At 41.5% G+C, this 17,364-nt stretch overlaps 1 protein-coding gene across 7 annotated transcripts in view; it reads right to left on the bottom strand.

The window, feature by feature from the left end:
• LDLRAD4 (low density lipoprotein receptor class A domain containing 4) overlaps window positions 1-17,364 on the bottom strand; it is a 439,787-nt gene that overhangs the window by 5,390 nt on the left and 417,033 nt on the right. For all 7 annotated transcript variants that reach the window (XM_084849936.1, XM_084849937.1, XM_084849938.1 and 4 more), the window contains one exon: window positions 16,375-16,529. In XM_084849936.1, coding sequence (XP_084706062.1) covers window positions 16,375-16,529 — 155 coding nt within the window. The remainder of the gene's footprint in view (window positions 1-16,374; window positions 16,530-17,364) is intronic.

Genomic DNA, 17,364 nt, shown 5'->3' with positions numbered 1-17,364 from the left:
TCTTAATTATCATCAATAGGAGCAAAGCACATTGCTAATTGCACCAAACAGGCTCTAGTCCATCTGTCATTAAGAACGCATAAATATACAGGGTCTATGCTGTTTAAAAATCCAAGGGTTCAAACTAGCCTCTCTTATACAAATTGGCCCAGATGTAATGATTCTGATCTCATAAACTGTGACTGATTTGCCCAAGAATAAGCCTTGTGTCCACATGTTCCCCAACCCCATTTTTCCAGGCTTCAGTGAAGCTCTCCTACTTTCTTATGGCACTTACTCCACTTACATCACGTGGTTCAAAATTGGGAAAGGAGTACGACAAGGCTGCATATTGTCACTCTGCTTATTTAACTTATATGCAGAGTACATCATGAGAAATGCCGGGTTGGATGAATCACAGGTCGGAATTAAGATTGCTGGGAGAATTATCAACAACCTCCGATATGCAGACGATACCACCCTAATGGCAGAAAGCGAAGAGGATATAAACAGCCTCTTGTTGAGGGTGAAAGAGGAGAGTGCAAAAGCTGGTTTGAAACTCAACATTAAAAAAACGAAGATCATGGCATCTGGCCCCATCACTTCCTGGCATATGGAAGGGGAAGAAATGGAAGCAGTGACAGATTTTACTTTCTTGGGCTCCAAGATCACCGCAGACGGTGACTGTAGCCATGAAATTAAAAGACGCTTGCTCCTTGGGAGGAAAGCTATGGCCAACCTAGACAGCATAGTAAGAAGCAGAGACATCACCTTGCCGACAAAGGTCCGTCTAATCAAAGCTATGGTTTTCCCAGTAGTAATGTATGGCTGTGAGAGCTGGACTATAAGGAAGGCTGAGCGCCGAAGAATGGATGCTTTCGAACTGTGGTGCTGGAGAAGACTCTTACGAGTCAACTGGACTGCAAGGAGGTCAAATCAGTCCATCCTAAAGGAAATCAACCCTGAGTGCTCATTGGAAGGACAGATAATGAAGCTGAAGCTCCAATATTTTGGCCACCTAATGCGAAGAGAAAACTCCCTGGAAAAGACCCTGATGCTGGGAAAGACTGAAGGCAAAAGGAGAAGGGGACGGCAGAGGATGAGATGGCTAGATAGCATCACGGATGCAATGAATATGAACTTGAGCACGCTCCGGGAGAGAGCGCAGGACAGGAAGGCCTGGCGTGCTATGTTCCATGGGGTCACGAAGAGTCGGACACGACTGAACGACTGAACAACAACAACAACAATGTCCCATTGAACTCACGTTTAGGATTAGACATGTTTAAGACTGCACTGTAAATCACAATTTCTTGGTTTGGACAACAAGGGAAACTGGTTTAAGAAACCAGGAAGAACTTAACTAAAAGGAGACACATGAGAGGCGGGAGTATACAGGCAGGGAATACACAGGCACATGGCTTTTTCCCAGGCTAAAAATATGATTGATTAGACTGCGTTAGTTACATCTGAACTAGGACATTGATTGTTTTTCCAATTCCTGCTTCAGCTGGTAATTTTATGGACAAGTCTGTTAGAGGTTAGGAGCAACACAATCTTATAAACCTTAGGGTGCAATCCTATGCATGTTTAGACAGGAAAAAAATCCTACAACTCCCAGCATTCCCCAGCCAGCATGGCTGTCAGTTAAATGATCTCCTAAGAGGAATCATAATAAAAGTCAAGCTTTAGTACTTAAAAGATTTCTACGAAAGCTTCCTTGTTACATAAAGAAAGGGACAATTATTTTTCCAAGTACACACATTTCTACAACATTATTTACTGAAGGCACTTCTACACACTTGGTTCCTAGCCTCCTTATATTACTAACATATGAATAAGAAAGCAAATTTAGGCTGGGGGAGAGAAAAATGATGAATAAACCTCAAAGCAATAAACTAAAATCCAGTTATTAAAACTGATCCAAAGTATTAAACTATTAAACATACACTTTCATCCACCAACTCACTCTCACTCTCTCTCTCTCTCTCTCTCACAGACACACACACACACACACACACACACAAAACCAAGTTTAGGAGACTTAGGATGTAATCCTAAGCATATTTAGACAGAATAAAGAACTACAACTCCTAGAATGGCTGGTGAATGCTGGCAACTGTAGAACTTTTTCTGTTTAAACATGCACAGGACTGCACCCTTAATCGAGATGTTATACTTTTCCTGCTGGAAATATCATGCTCCCTCCAGTTAGTGCAGAAGATACTGCCCCCATTTACTTATCCTCAATGGTGTCCCATACTATCCTGTGACTTGACTCGGAAGGAATCCCATTATGATGGGGTTGGAGATAGTACAATACTGTATAACCCGTTTCAGAATTACCCGCCCAATTGCCATTTTATTCACCTACCCTCTCCCGGGTCTTTGCAAAAACTGACATGATTGCAAAGAATTCTTGATTATTGTGGAGAGAGCCTTATTGTGTGTATTTCTAGGACTGGGAATAAAACGTTGCCACTTACTAGCATGTTGCCTGTACAGATAATATTAAATACAAAACTAAACTAAAAAGGCACTAGCGAAGTCGAAAAACATTTCCTAACGGCACTTTCACCCAAAACCAGAGAGAGAGAGAGAGAGAGAGACTGCGAAGCAAGTCTTATTGCCGCAGATGCCAGTGATCACGCATGAGGAGGAGGAATCAGGTAAGGGAGCATGCTGTTAACAGTGATCAAAGAAATACTTGCACATAATCTAGATAACAGGTGTCCCCAATCTTTTTGGAATGGTGGGCATATTTGGCGTTTTGAGGAAGTGTTGTGGGTGCTGTCACAAAATGGATGGCATGGGGCGTGTGGCCAATCATAAAACATGCTGTTCACAGAAGGGAAACTAGTGAAGATAAAAACCAAATAACTTGCCCAAGAACTGGAGTACAAAGGAGTACAACTACTTTTGAGTGTGAACCAGGGGCGTCGTTAGTGGAGGCCCACCTGGGCACAGGCCCCAGATCTTGTGAGCTGTCCTAATTGCCATTTTTTTTACATTTTCCCATTGACATGCATTGGAAAACAAAAACGGCCATATCTTTTTTAGTTCGTATGGGAAATACATGAAATTTGGAGGCTTTGCAGCCCCCATAGAACTGATTGAATCTGCCATAAGTCAGGCAGTTAGGCCCACTGGCTTTTGTGCTAGCCACAGCTAAAGTTTGCTATTTTCAAGAAAATGTGTGAAAGCAAAGAGCTATAATTTTTGTGTGTTTCCACATATGTGCATGGAATTTTGGGACCTGGAAACCCATACAGAGATGACTGAGCCGGCCAAAGCTCAGACAGTTAGGTCTAGTGGCTTTTGTGCTAGCCACAGGTAAAATTTGCTTCTTCCAAGAAAATCTGTCAAAGTAAAATGCTATAATTCTTTTGTACTTCCACATAAATTCATGGAATTTGGAGACCTGGCAGGCCCTATGGAGCTGACTGAACCTACAAAATTTCAGACAGTTAGGTCCAGTGGCTTTTGCGCTAGCCATGCGTAAATTTGCCTTTTCTCAAAGTCTAAAAAAGTAAAAACTGTCAAGTCACCTAGGGGATTAGAGATCCTAATCAGAAGGTGTTTAAAGGTGACCATTAGGAGGTCACTATCCCTAATCTCTGGTGTAGGGTTTTTTTGAGGTGCAAAAAACTTCTCTCCCCCACTGTTCTTTTCTGCTCTTACATGCCCACTGTTGTGAGCTTGCCTGCAATGAAATTTTGAAGAGGGAGAAGGAAGGGAAGAAAGATCTCCATGTGAAATACTGGTATTTCACACAGCATCAGATTTTACTGCCCTGAACTGGAACCTTTGGATTCTGAAGACGTTTAGTAGCTTTAGTACAGCAAAGGATCCAGTCAGCCTCCACAAACTTCTTTCTCCCCCTCCACTTTAATTTTTCCTAAATAGCTGTAGGACTCAAATAATCCCAAAGAGGGGGTTAGGACTATGTGGTGTCATGATCGAGAAACTGCTGGGGCTTTTAAATAGGTTCTACAGTTTTAAAAAAGCTAGAAAAAGCCCTCAGCCACCTCACCTCATAAAGTTCATTTAAGTACCTGCAATCCTTACAAACCCTCCACAGCCTCCTAAATTCCTCTGAAGTACTACCTCTCTGAAAGGAGCCACTTGGCTTAGGGGATTCTCTCTACCCCCCACATTTCTAATCATCATTCTTCTTTTCTTCTTTCCTCCCCTATCCTGTTCTTTCTTTCTCTTCTTTACTACCCAGAGCATATCTTGGGGAATTCTTAAAGAGAGTTCTCTTCGGTGGGCAAGAGAAGTTCTGAACTGTATTTGACTTTATACAGTCAGGAGGGTTGGTTTTTCTCCTTCTCACTCAAGCCTTTGAGAAAAGTGGGTTCACATGGTTGCAGAGAAACAAACCTGGGGCTGTTTTGTTTTGTCAGTTGCCATTATCCAGCAATAGGAAGGGCTGTAGCTCAGCGGCAGAGCACATGCTTGACATGCAGAAGGTCCCAGGTTCAATCCCCAGCATCTCCAGGTAGGACTAGGCAAGAATCCTGCCTGAAACCCTGGAGAGCCGCTGCTGCCAGTCAGTGTCAACAATACTGTGCTAGATGGACCCAGGATCTCACTCGGCATAAGGCAGCTTCCTGTGTTCCTCTGATCAGAAAGCTTTAATAAAAATAGGAGTTTTTGGTTTGTTTTTTAAGTGGAGGGGAGATAAATGTTGCTAATTTATGCAATCCTATGTATGCCTACTGAGAAGTCCCATTATGTTTAATGAGGCTTACCCTCAGGAAAGTGTGCATAGGATTCCAGCACAAGTTACTTTTGCAGGGATGTTTACTCAGAAATAAGTCCTGAACTGTGAGCATGGTACTGCTAGCTTAATACAGTGCCTACCCAATTCTGTCTAATGAATTGATTATCCTTTCAGCTCAGTCTTATGCATGTTTTGTCATTTGCGGGTTTTGGGGGGGGGTTGCATGAACTCTAGCTTCAGTGGTGAGGGAAAGGCACTTAGTGCATGCTCAGAGTTTCTCCATAACTGAGCCCTAGTTTTGAAAACAGACTCATTGGCTGAATCCTGGTGAAGTCTTGGCACAAATGAAGTTATGGGGAGGAAGATACAATGAGAGCTTGTGCATAACGAGCAGGTCGAGGGGAGTTCCACAAAACAAGACATCTGTTTTGAAGAAAAGTTACTGGAAGATGGTAGGATGAGGAGGGATGGTTGCATCGAGGGGAATAGAATTGGTAGGGGGTGAATGCAAGTGCTCAGTGGTGAACATTCTGCAGATGCTCAGAGGCAATCTCTATTTAAGAACATAAGAAGAACCGTGCTGCATCAGACCAAGCTCCATCTAGTCCAGGATTCTGTTCACATAGTGGCCAACCAGATGCCCATTGGAAACCCACACGCAGGACATGAGTGCAATAGCACCTTCCCACCCATGTTCCCCTGCTGCTAACATTGGTGAAATATAAATACATTCTAGTCATTCTATATTAGAATGCATGTATATCCTTCAGAAACTTTGCAGGTTTCTTGCCTGGGGACACCTCTAATGACCTGTGCATTTTCATACAAATTTACCCAAAAACTATTGGGGAAGGGATAAATGGAAGGGAAAGCAAATCACTCCCTCCTCCAAACTGGAGAACTCCCCTTCCACATGAACTGCTCCACCTATCCTTCTGAAACTTTGCTGGTTTCTTACTTAGGGACAACTGTAGGCTGTCTGTAACTTTCAGAACAATGGTCCACAAGGAACATAGGGAGGTAAGTATGTCCTCTTTTGGAGACCTCAAAATGTCAAGGCCACCCTTGCACAAAAAACCTTGTGGCTATCATTCTGAAATTTGGCAGACATGATCTCCTCTGATGGGGCAATGAATCCTGAAATTGTTATCCAATTCTTCCAAGGAATTAAAACGTATTGGCAGTTCCCTTTAAAAGAAAATCAAAATATAAACCCAGCACCTATTTTTCTGACATTGGGCAGGTGTAATCCCCTTCTAGGGGGCTACTATGCCTGAAATTATCCAGTTCTGACAAAAAGAAAAAAGTTAGCTCCCCCCCCCCCCTAATTTCCCATTGTAGTCAACAGGAAGCATAAAGACTCATTTTTCCAAACCTTGACTCAGGTTCGGTGCTGAGCTGAAGTGGTCCGACTACAAATTGGCCCGAGCAGAAGTGTTTTCCAAAATGCTGAATCGGGGACTGAGTTGAAGTGGGGTGGGGCATCAGTGCACACTTATGTATGTATGTATGTATGTAATCTACACACGCAAGCACACTGCATGCACACAACACACACACACACGTCAGACGTGTGCGTAGACGTGTGTGTGTGTGTATGTGTGTGTGTGTGTGTGTGTGTGTGTATATATATATATATATGCAAATTTGTGTTATGCGCCTGTGCCCCAAATCTTTTAAGACCCTAGCAATGCCCCTGGTGTGAACTCACAATTTTCCATTCCAAAGACATGCCAAATAGTTTCCCCCGAACAACTCTAAAATTAACTTATTCCAATTTCCCCAAATTAGGAACACCCTCAAATCACATGCAGGAGCCACATACCTCACAGTACATACACATACACACACACACACACACACACACACAGCAAGCCACACCCTTCTTTCAGGTTCACCCCAGAAAACACACACTAGCCCCATCTGGATCATCCCTAAACTTACTCACACCCTCATTCTCTCACTCTTACTCACACAAATGCATCCCCTCCATTCACGGACGTGCAACCTTGCACCCCATTAATCCATCACACAAACACACACATCCCTCTCTTCTCCGCACCCCACCCCTAAAGCTCTCCTGCAGCCTTTCCTACTACCCCTTTTTGCTCTATTGCCCTCCCCCACCAGCCATCCCTTGGTTGCCCCACTACACTCCTTCAAGTTGCCCCACAGCCCTCTCTGAAGCTTATCAGGCAGACAGGAAGCAGAAGCCCCGGGGCGGGGGGGAGAGCGAGAACTTTCCCCAACCAGCTGGATACACTGAAAAGCAAAGCCGCCAAGGAAAATGGTGGCTGGGTGCAGGCCAAGTATTTTACTAGGCACTGCACTCAGCTGCCAAACATTTAAGTTTAAAAAACCAGGGAGGCATGATACCTTGGCAGGCACTAATGAACATGTCTGTGGGCACCATGGCACATGCGCATGCCAAGCTGGGGATCCCAGAGTTAAAAGTATACAACTCTATGGGAAAATAATAGGTGGAAGACCGAAATGATAGAATGCATTTGTTCACATGTGACACACACACAAAATACTTGAAGTTTGAAATGAGATTGTAAATCCACCTTTCTGCATGACTGGAAAAAACCCACCGTGATCAGTTTTTTAAAAAGATGTCATAGCACCATGGTTTCCATTTAAGTCCTATGCAGAAGCCATTCAAGTTTCTGATCACATTCCAATCAAATACAGATGAATATATTTTTTCTGACTGTGATTCAGTTACATATCTCACACATCCAAACTCTCTCAACAGTAGTGAGCTTCTCCCTAGGCCATTTTACTGTAATGGCCTCACAAGCTTACCCATGCTATACTAACTCACTAATCACTGAATTTCCTTCCCCTCCTAATTAGTGATCTTGTTTTATGTTGTATTCTTCCTTTTTGTTGTCTGTATTTTTAACTTTATTTTAAAATAAAGTTCCATGTTATAAAAGAAACACATCTGATACAAGCATATTTAAAAGCTCAATTCTGTCTTTCACAAACACACACCAGGCAGGATAGAGGCTCAGAACTCCCTTAAGTGACGCATCTGTAATTGGTCTATCACTTTCTTCAATCTCAGGGGGAAGATATTTACATGTGTTTATTATCTACTCATGTCATATCTTTAGGGTCAGTAAGAAGCAGATTTGCAAATAATGTTTAGGTGAGTGTCTATTCATCCACCCCCAAGCTTTAGTCCAGGCAAAGCAAATAGATGCCATAAATACTAAGACTGGGCAGTTGTCCCTCATCTCAAAAGATTATGCAGTAAATGTGTTCTTCTGACAGAATACAAAGTTTTGACAATGGTGCATTGTCATCACTGCATGAGAAATTACAATAAGCAAAATAATATCTTGTTTAGCTAAAAGAAAATAACTCCTTGCACCCATAGCCCCAGAATAAAGAAGCAAGGCATATGCTTTGAGGTTTTAAAGAGCAACAACTTCATTTCACTATAAACCAGGGGTGGGAAACCTCTCTCAGCCTGAGGGCTGAATTCAGTTTTGGAGACGCTCTCAGGGGGCGCATTCCAGTGGTGGGCAGGGCTGAAGGCAAAAGGGGCACTGTGAAAAATACCAGCATATTGTTGCTTAAAGCTCTTACTGCCAGTAACTAAGCCTTAGGAGAGGTATTTCAACCTTTAAGAATGGACAAAAAACTGCACAATAGCCAGGAAACCACCAAACAATTGGTGGCTGGGGGAAGGGGGCAGGGCCGGGTGAAGGATGTGGCCACCTGAGGAACCCTGGAGGGCCAGATTAGGTCCCAAGGGGAGACAGACTCGGCCCCCAGGCCTGAGGTTCCCCACCCATGCTATAAAGGGATCTGCAACAGGCAAAAAGCCGAATATAAATACTTCTCCCTGTAGTGTGGGTACCCTTTCAGACCAAGGTAAAAGAGCTTTCCTCCTCCTACCTCAGCCTCTTCTGGGTGAACACCCCTAGCTCAGGGTTAATGGCTAGTCTTTCACCTACCCATGAGCCCTCACTGGCAATGCATTAACAACCTGCTCTGTACACATGTATGGTTATTTACATGCAACGGGGTCACAGCAGTTTCTGGATGATATCCCAGTATGCTTTTGCCCACTGAAGGACATCCCTTCACCTGAAAGAATACGTTACAGAATACTATAACCCTTACATTGTTACTCTTTCTTGACTGATAGTAGAAATAAGGAATTTGGGAATCTGGAGTAAATGGGTATTTTGCAAAGAACTGCTCATAACAAGAACTGCTGCGATGTTCTAGTTTACACAGAAAGAAATCTTTGAGCGTTCAATGGGGCTTGCACTGGATTGTGCTCTCCAGAAAAGTGACTAGTTTGACCTAAACCATTATAAATAGTCCAGTTTTGTATATTTTTGAACTGATGCATCATCCATCAATTCATACAGCCATATTAAACACATATGCATTTATGCTGTATGCATATTCTGTAGCTTGGATTAAACTAGGATTCTAGTATGTGTGTAGAAATCAAGTATGAATGCATGTAGACAGATTCTTATAACCTTCTGAATGGGCATACATACAGCACAAACAGATGTTCAATATAACACAGTCCACTCCATTCATAATTAAAGAGCTTTGAATGTCATTTTTAATGTTGTCTCTAGATGGCAGCAAGAGGGCAGATATGTGGAATATTGTCCCTGTGGTGTACATACCAGACTTATGCTTTTCTTCTAGTTAAGAATCTAGTTCTCCTTTGGGGCAGAGAAGAGAGCATGACAGATGAATGTCCTTCTTACCAAATACTTCGTCTTCAAAGCATAATATAAGCAATGTCATAAATGTACACTGTCCTAGAGAGTGAGAGACAGGCTGTTCCAAGTATGTTCATTATTTCATGTGACAATAAGGAATGCAGTCTCTCACACATACAAAAATAAGGAACTCCCACAAAAAGTCCCAGAACTTGTGGGGAAGCTCCTTTCTTCAAGGGAGTCAGCCTTGGGAGAAAATAAAAATGTTTTTCCTGACAGTCTAAATAAGTAGGAAGCCAACAAAATTATGACAGCTTTTACACATTTAATCTTTCTTGATTTTGTCTTACTCAGCAAAGAACAAATATTCCCAAAATGCAAGTAAGAGCTATCATTTAAAAAATGTTCATCCATTGTCCAAGATTATGGAGGCAAATTAGGCCTTTAGGATCAAGACTGTGCTACATCCATAAAGAAAACAACTTTATTGGCCTTTATTACAGCACTGCATAAGTTCAGATGTAATTTCTCCAAATACACAGTGACCAGCATCTTTAAGCTGCTGCGTGTTGAGTTTTTTCTGCATTTTATTGGTTATTATATTCAACTGGCCAATTTTTTTTAAGTACAATAATTCAGCTTGCTAACAAGCCCACATGCACACAAAAGATACTAGCCCACAAGATTTATTTTTAACAACCTGCCTGCCCATACATGCATATGCACAGCCTGAAAGGAAGCACAGGGCTAATTCTCTTCCAGTTTACAAAAGCTTCCTTGTCTAGAGTAGATTCTAACTCGTGACAAGCAACTTTTCGAATTTACCTTGGTTTTAAAGGTTTGCCTGTGCCAGTGGCGATTCAGAGGAGCCCCTCAGCTGCTCCCAGCAGTCAGGGAACCCTCCAGCAGGACTTTCAACTCTGAGAGTAGAACTGCTGTCAGAATGTGAAATTGAGAAAGCCCTTGCGTATAAATGGAAGCATGTGGATCACTACGCATTCTATTTTAAAATTTTCATCAGAGTTACTAGAAAATACTGGGAAGTTTTAGTCTGAGGTGAAGTTTGCTCATAAAAACATGAAAAGCTCAATAGAAACGTATTTGTGAAATGATTCAGAAAAATCATTTTCTAAATGTATATATTGTAGTTCTCTTAAACTACAATATATACACCCCTGTATAATGGCTAAAACAGAGAGAGAGAGAGAGAGAGCGCGCGTGTGCGTGCGTACAAAAGGGAACACATACACAACATGTTACTTCAAGCTTTTCAGGCAATTCCACTATTTATTAAATTAGCACTGTACAAAATATATACAGGCAATAAAACAGCTATCACAGATGTTTTACCCAAATATGAAACTTAACAGACTGAACTTTATCTTAATATTGCATTCCCCTGTTTAGATATGGGAAGTTATCTGTTATCCTGTACGCTGCTATCCTCTTTCAGGCTGTGTCCCACTCAGTGCTGATTTATTGCCCCTGATGTGCTTGTTCAGTCCTCGGTCTAAAAAAGGTTCCCCACCCCAGGATGTTTTTGCAAAAGAGCACATTACTTTTACCACTACTTTCCTGTGTGGAATTGCAGCATTTCTCACAAAGCTGGTAGTACCCAAAAAGGAATTCCGCGACAATCAAGTATGTATAAACCAGGCCTTCGTTATTCCGCTCTTTCTTTGGATACAGCAAACTACTTACCCTCTACCTTTGATTAGCCATCAGATAACAACTGCATTTTGATATGTTTTAGTTATATGTTAATAATGTTGACAAGTTAAGCACAGTGCTTTTAGTTAAGTAACTTATTGTGCAATTTTAATAAAATATAATGGGTAACTGTTTAGACAACATAGGTGCTCTGCCCTGAACATCATCAGTTAACTTCTGTTACTCTAAGCCTCACATTACTATGTATGGAAAGTCATAGCTAAGTAATGTGTACAGAGAAAGCAAAACAGTGATTTAGCTACTTCTGAAATGACTGGGATTGGCAGAGACTGAAAGCAGGATCTTAAATGTACAAGAACAACAACAACAACAACGGATCCCGACACTTTCACAGAAGATTAGTCCAAACAGTCATCTTTGGAGACACTATTAGGAAAGACTGGCATGCCAGGCCGCCTGTAATTTATCCTTCTGTCTCTGCAATGGAGCAGACAAGAGTAGGCCCAGGGGCATTTTTAGGAGCCTTAGGAATACCAAAGTAACTTCTCTCCCTAGGGTAATTCAAATGTGGAAAAACAGCATCTAGTAAACTTTCCAGGTCTGTACCACTACAGATTGTAGGTGGAGGATCATATGTTTGAATCCTTAGCCAGAGATGCAACAAGCTAGGTAAAAACCCTTCTCCCTGACAGGTTACCTTTTCCCATGTGCAGATCATTTCTTTGCATGGGAGCATTTGGATACCACAACTGATATACACGAGGAAAAGTGGCACATGTATTACTTTGGCATGTCTGAATACATTAATTACTGCATTCAGCCCATTCCACTTCTATATCTATTGATACCTTTTTCAAACATGGGAAAATGCAGTTGGGTGGCTTGCATTTCTGACTGCTGGATGAAATCAACATACAATTCTAGATTGAATCAGATTCACTCACTTCTTGGGAAGTCACAGCAGTAGGCACTGAAGCCAATAAAATTCTACCCCTCTTCAGATGACATGCTCACACATTGAATCAACATATGAATGGGGCCATGCTGAATTGCACCAACTAGGGAGGAAGTCTTTGCATATACAGCTGCCATGTGTGAAGACTTCCTCTCTCTCTGTAGATGTTCTTGCTGTATATGCAAACATCCAGGAGCAGGATGTCAGGAGCACAGATAGTCAACACAGCATTGCTCCCTATCCACGCATTAATGCAATAAATGACTGTCTGAAGGATTCTGAATAAGCTAAAAGAATTGATAGATGACACAGCTTCACATCCTGCTCACCCTCTGCTCCCATTTCCTCTGAAACCCTTCCAATCCTCAGTAGCTGCCATAAGGAAATATATCTGGTTGTATTGGCTGAGGAAGTACAAGACAGAAGCAAACAGCAGCACCATCCCTTTCCTTCATCCCCAACCCATCCCCGCCCCCCCCAACCACCACACACACATATACCCCAAACCATCCAGTTTGAGGATTTAAGAGACAGCACTCAAACAGAAGGTAGCTCTCCTTGGGTCAGTTCCTTTTCATAGACCAATGCAAAACAGGTTTATCTATATCCATCAACAGGTGTTTGTCAGATACAATTTCACCTGTTTGGTATTAGGGATGCGCTCTAGCTCAGTGCTAAAGAGCACATGTATTTCATGCATAAGTCCCAGGTTCAGTCTCCAGCATCCCCCATCAAAAAGATATCTGACAGCAAAGCTCGGAAAGACCTCTAACTGCAAATCACTGCCTGTCAAAGAAGACAGTACAAGGCCAGATGGACCAATGGTTTGACTCTATATGAACACAGCTTCTTCATATGTTCATAGAGTGATTGTGTTGAAAATTGTTAAAACAGCATGTTTTCCCTGCTATAGAGAGTTGGACATCTTGGAGTTGTATAAAAAAGAATTTTACTGGTAGAACCAGAACTGAAGTAACACAAGGACAGTTTATGGAGAAAAACACACAGAATATTATGCAAAAATTAAATTACAAACAAAACAGAGGATTTAACAACTGAGCGGGGGGGGGGGGTGTTTCTGCCTGTACCTATTAATAGACCTATACTGAAAGTAGTCTGAGAAACCTTTACTGAAAGAATGAATTTGTTGAACTCATATCAGAAACAGAAGAGCAAAATTTCTCTTTCAAATATGTTGTGTTTTTGGATGTTGCTAACCAATATGTTTCCACTATGAGGCTTCCACTACTAAGAAGTTTGCAGTGGCCTTAAGGCTTTATTAGTCAGCAAATATTCTAAATCTAGTATCAGAATATGCACACACATAATTACTTTTCCCACAACCAAGTACCCTGTCATCATTACCAATTATAAAGAAAGAAGTCATTTAAAATTCTTTAAATAAAAGATTAACCATTAAATGTGATTTTAAAGGGTTTTTCTTGATGTGTGTGCTTTAACTATTTTACTCTTCATTTTTGGTGGCAATTGCATTTTCTTACACTGACATTTAAATCAATTCAGCCAATATAAAATACTAGGCAACAGAGATTTAGGAGTCATGGTTGATGTCCAAGACTGATATAAAGACTGATATAATCATTGGATACTTGATCTCTGTCATAGTCACTAACAATGGCCACAATTTCAGTTCCTTTTAGTCTCTGAACTTAAAAGAAATGCTGAAATGGAAGCAGAGATCACACTGTGTGATTAACTCTAACGTCTACCATTAAAAGCAGTAATGCTCCTTATGCAACATGCCTTTCATCACAAGTACATTGGGGTTTCCTGGGCCCCATCTACACGAGCCTTTTACTCTGGGGTGGCTGCGAGTTGAGGTCCTTCGGAACATACGACACAGTTGTCACTTCGTAGCCATCCGTGGTTTTCTCCTGGAAAATGCGGATTTCCAAGGAGGCGTTTTGCTGTGATGTTTTTGGTTTGCTGCAGGTTTCCCACGGTTGCAAGTTGTCTATCCCTTTCCCAAACCAACTTCGCATTTTGTGGCAGACGTGTTGTAGGTGTGCATAGTGCTTGTGTCTCTCTGTGTATAGTGCTTGTGTCTCTCTCTCCCTTTACTCCCACCATCCCTTTGCAGCTGCACAGCTACAGAGGCACAGAGAGGCATTTTCATTTATTTAATCACACTTTCACACATTTTTGCAGCTTCATATCTCATAATGGTTGCTTTTCGACACAATGCTCAAGGGCCAGGGGTCTTGGGGGAGGACCAGCTTTGCTCCGGCCACCATTTCGGAGCGATGGGTAGGTATGTGCCTCTCATGGTTTGGATAAGTGCAAACCATCGTGAGAGTCTCAGGCTGGGGAACTGCCAAACAGTTGACGTGGAAATGAAGGAGCACAGAACATCCACTTTTTACCTGACAAGTGACTGACAGACACAACAGAACCCCTAAAATACAAAACAGCCACTGAGGTGTCACATCCCCACACTCACAGGCCTGCACAGCTGCACATTAAAATATAATGGCAAAAAACAAACAAACCAGGAACAGTGAAGGCTGGAAGCCCGCAGTAAATCGTGAGTGTATCTCAGCAGAAGCTAATTTGAAGCTGGAATGATGCACAGTTACAACAGAGTTAAGGGTGAAAGCGGTGCCATGTAGATGGGGCCCTGGAAACACATCATATGTGTACAAGTTATGTGTACTATAATATCCATGAACATGTGCCCGGGAGCTCATCTAAACAGGACTGCCAGGTATGATCATGAGTGCTTAATGATACATGTCTGTTCATACTTAATTGTCCTCCTGCAGAATAGATATATTCTATGGCAGAGGTGGGCCATGTGGCCCTCCAGATGTTTTGGCCTACAACTTCTATCAGCCCTCACCATCTGGTGGGCCACAGGTTTCCCACCCCTTCCCTAGGAGGAAATTAATTACGTAGTTCTTTAACCTTTATATAATTTTCTTGATTAGGAGAAGCAGCACTTTATTACAATTTTATGTGTGTGTTTTCCACTTAGTAGATGACTAGCGAAGAGGAAAAGCTGGATTTTTTTCTCTCTCATATGCGCGCGTGTGTGTGTGTGCGCGCGCGCACACACACACACACACACGTATATATATATATATCTTATCCGAATCTGGTGGGGATGGGTTGTGCAAGGGTTAAACAACCCTCACATAACCCTGGGTTATGTGAGGGGTTTTTATTTATTTATTTATTTATTTATTTCATTTATAGCCCACCTTTTTTCCTCCAAGGAACTCAAGGTGGCGTACATAATCCTCCTCCTCCATTTTATCCTCACAACAACAACCCTGTGAGGTAGGTTGGGCTGAGAGTATGTGACTGGCCCAAAGTCACCCAGTGAGCTTCCATGGCCGAGTGGGGACTAGAACCCAGATCGTTTAACCCTCGCACAATCCACTCCTGCTGGGTTTGGATGACTCAAGCTGCAGTTGTAGCTTGAATATTCAAATTTCACCCAGCACACATCACAACCCACCACAGCTTAAATAAACCATGGTGATCTGTGGTTATTGTGAGAACTGGGTCAGTATGGTGAAATGGCTAGAGCACTGGATCAGGGGGACCAAGATTCAAATCACAATTTTCCATGAAGCTTACTGGATGCCCGTAAGCCCTCTCTCAGACTAGTCTTCCTACAAGATTGTTGTGGAAATACAAGGGAAAGCCCAGTGGATGTCCCTTGAATTCCTTGAAGAATGAGCGGGCTACAAATGAAAAGAAGTGTGGTATCAAACAAATACTCCAAGTACCTAATCAAAATGCAAGCATGTTTTAAAACTGTGCTAACTTGGGGATAACTAGTCTGGACCTGGGAAAATGTGACGTATGGATACCATTTTTGTTGTTCTGGTTGTCTTTTAATGTTTTAATATTTTTACAATTTTAATATTGATGATTTAATTATATTTTTAACTTTTGTACAGTTGTATTTATATTTCTATTTAAAGGTTTTAATTGTAGCCGTTTTAACGTTGTAAGGCCGCCTTGAGTCCCAGTATTGGGAAAAAGGCGGGATATAAATAAATATAACAACAACAACAACAACTTTCAAAAAACAGCAAAGGTTCAAAAGAGAGAACTCATATTTTTAACATGAATGCCTGTTCCTGGAAGAAAAAAGTGTTAGGTTTTGCTGAACTGATTTCAATGAATAAGTGAACACAGAGTTGTTTAAAGCTAGCATACCAAGGTCCAACAGGAGCCATGACGATAATTTCCTTCTCTCTTTTTCTCAGTGACCAACTACTTACCGGTAAACAACTAAGTGGACTGCTATAAGGGACACAAACTCATTAAGCCATGGCGAATAGTACAGAAGAATTTAAACTTACTGGTTGTAAGGATTCCTCTTGCCTCCTGCTTTGGCTCTGCCGACTGATGAAGGACCGCGTTGATACTTTATAATGGTTCAGCAAGCAGATGATCACTACTATCATAACAGTTATCACCACAATTATGATGATAATCTGAACAAACTCTAGTTCCGCTAGGGGGAAAAGAGAGAGAGAGAGAAACATCACTTTTTAGCCAGTCAAAAAAGACAAGAGTAAAAGCCAGAATGTGAAAAAACAAGAGATGTGAAACTGCACATTTCTAGCCCAAAATAATGATTTATTGATGCATGTAATTCCTCAATGTTTTAAACAAAAAGTTTTCTTCCATAGCAAAAATGTTATCAGAATGAATTGGGCAGAATAAATTATTTGGGGGTGGCAGGTTAAGGCTTCACCTCTCTAGTTTTTCCACTCTGGAAGAAGCACATTTTAGAAAAGGAACAAGACCTTGCAAGCGCTCATCACTTGAGACAAAGAAGACATAAATGTCTATGTCTTTCCCCATTTGAGGATCTATCTCCTCTCCCAATACGTAGAAGAGGTTCTCCACCATTCTCTAGATATTGATTAGGACACAGCACATTACAAAATTCAATATAAATGTAACTTCTTAATGAAATTTCACCAAGTCTAGACCTTGATGTTAATTCAAAAAACAGATCTAAATCAATGATGAAACAAATATCAAGAAGCTGAGATGTTTTCCGATGCTTCATGCATCATCTAGAGATACAATTCTTCTTGCACCTTTAATAAGTCATCTTGGAAAGTACATAGTGAACCTACTGAAAAGTGAGCCAATATTATTTTAACACCCTGTGTGGAAACATCCTTCAAGACAAAGAAGTGATTAAGTAACAACTCCAAGGTTCAACATTTCCTCCGATTATTACAATCAGGTCAAACAGCTCATCTTATGAGGAGACAGGAAGAAACCTGGACAAAATAGATATATAATCCACTACTATCAGGTTATCATGTTGTAAA

This window comes from Heloderma suspectum, chromosome 4 (assembly GCF_057233095.1).
Source record: "Heloderma suspectum isolate Gila_16-S chromosome 4, 16-S_ref, whole genome shotgun sequence".
Lineage (NCBI taxonomy): Eukaryota > Metazoa > Chordata > Lepidosauria > Squamata > Helodermatidae > Heloderma > Heloderma suspectum.
The sequence above is the reverse complement of the archived record's forward strand: the minus strand, read 5'-3'. Positions and strand labels throughout refer to the sequence as shown.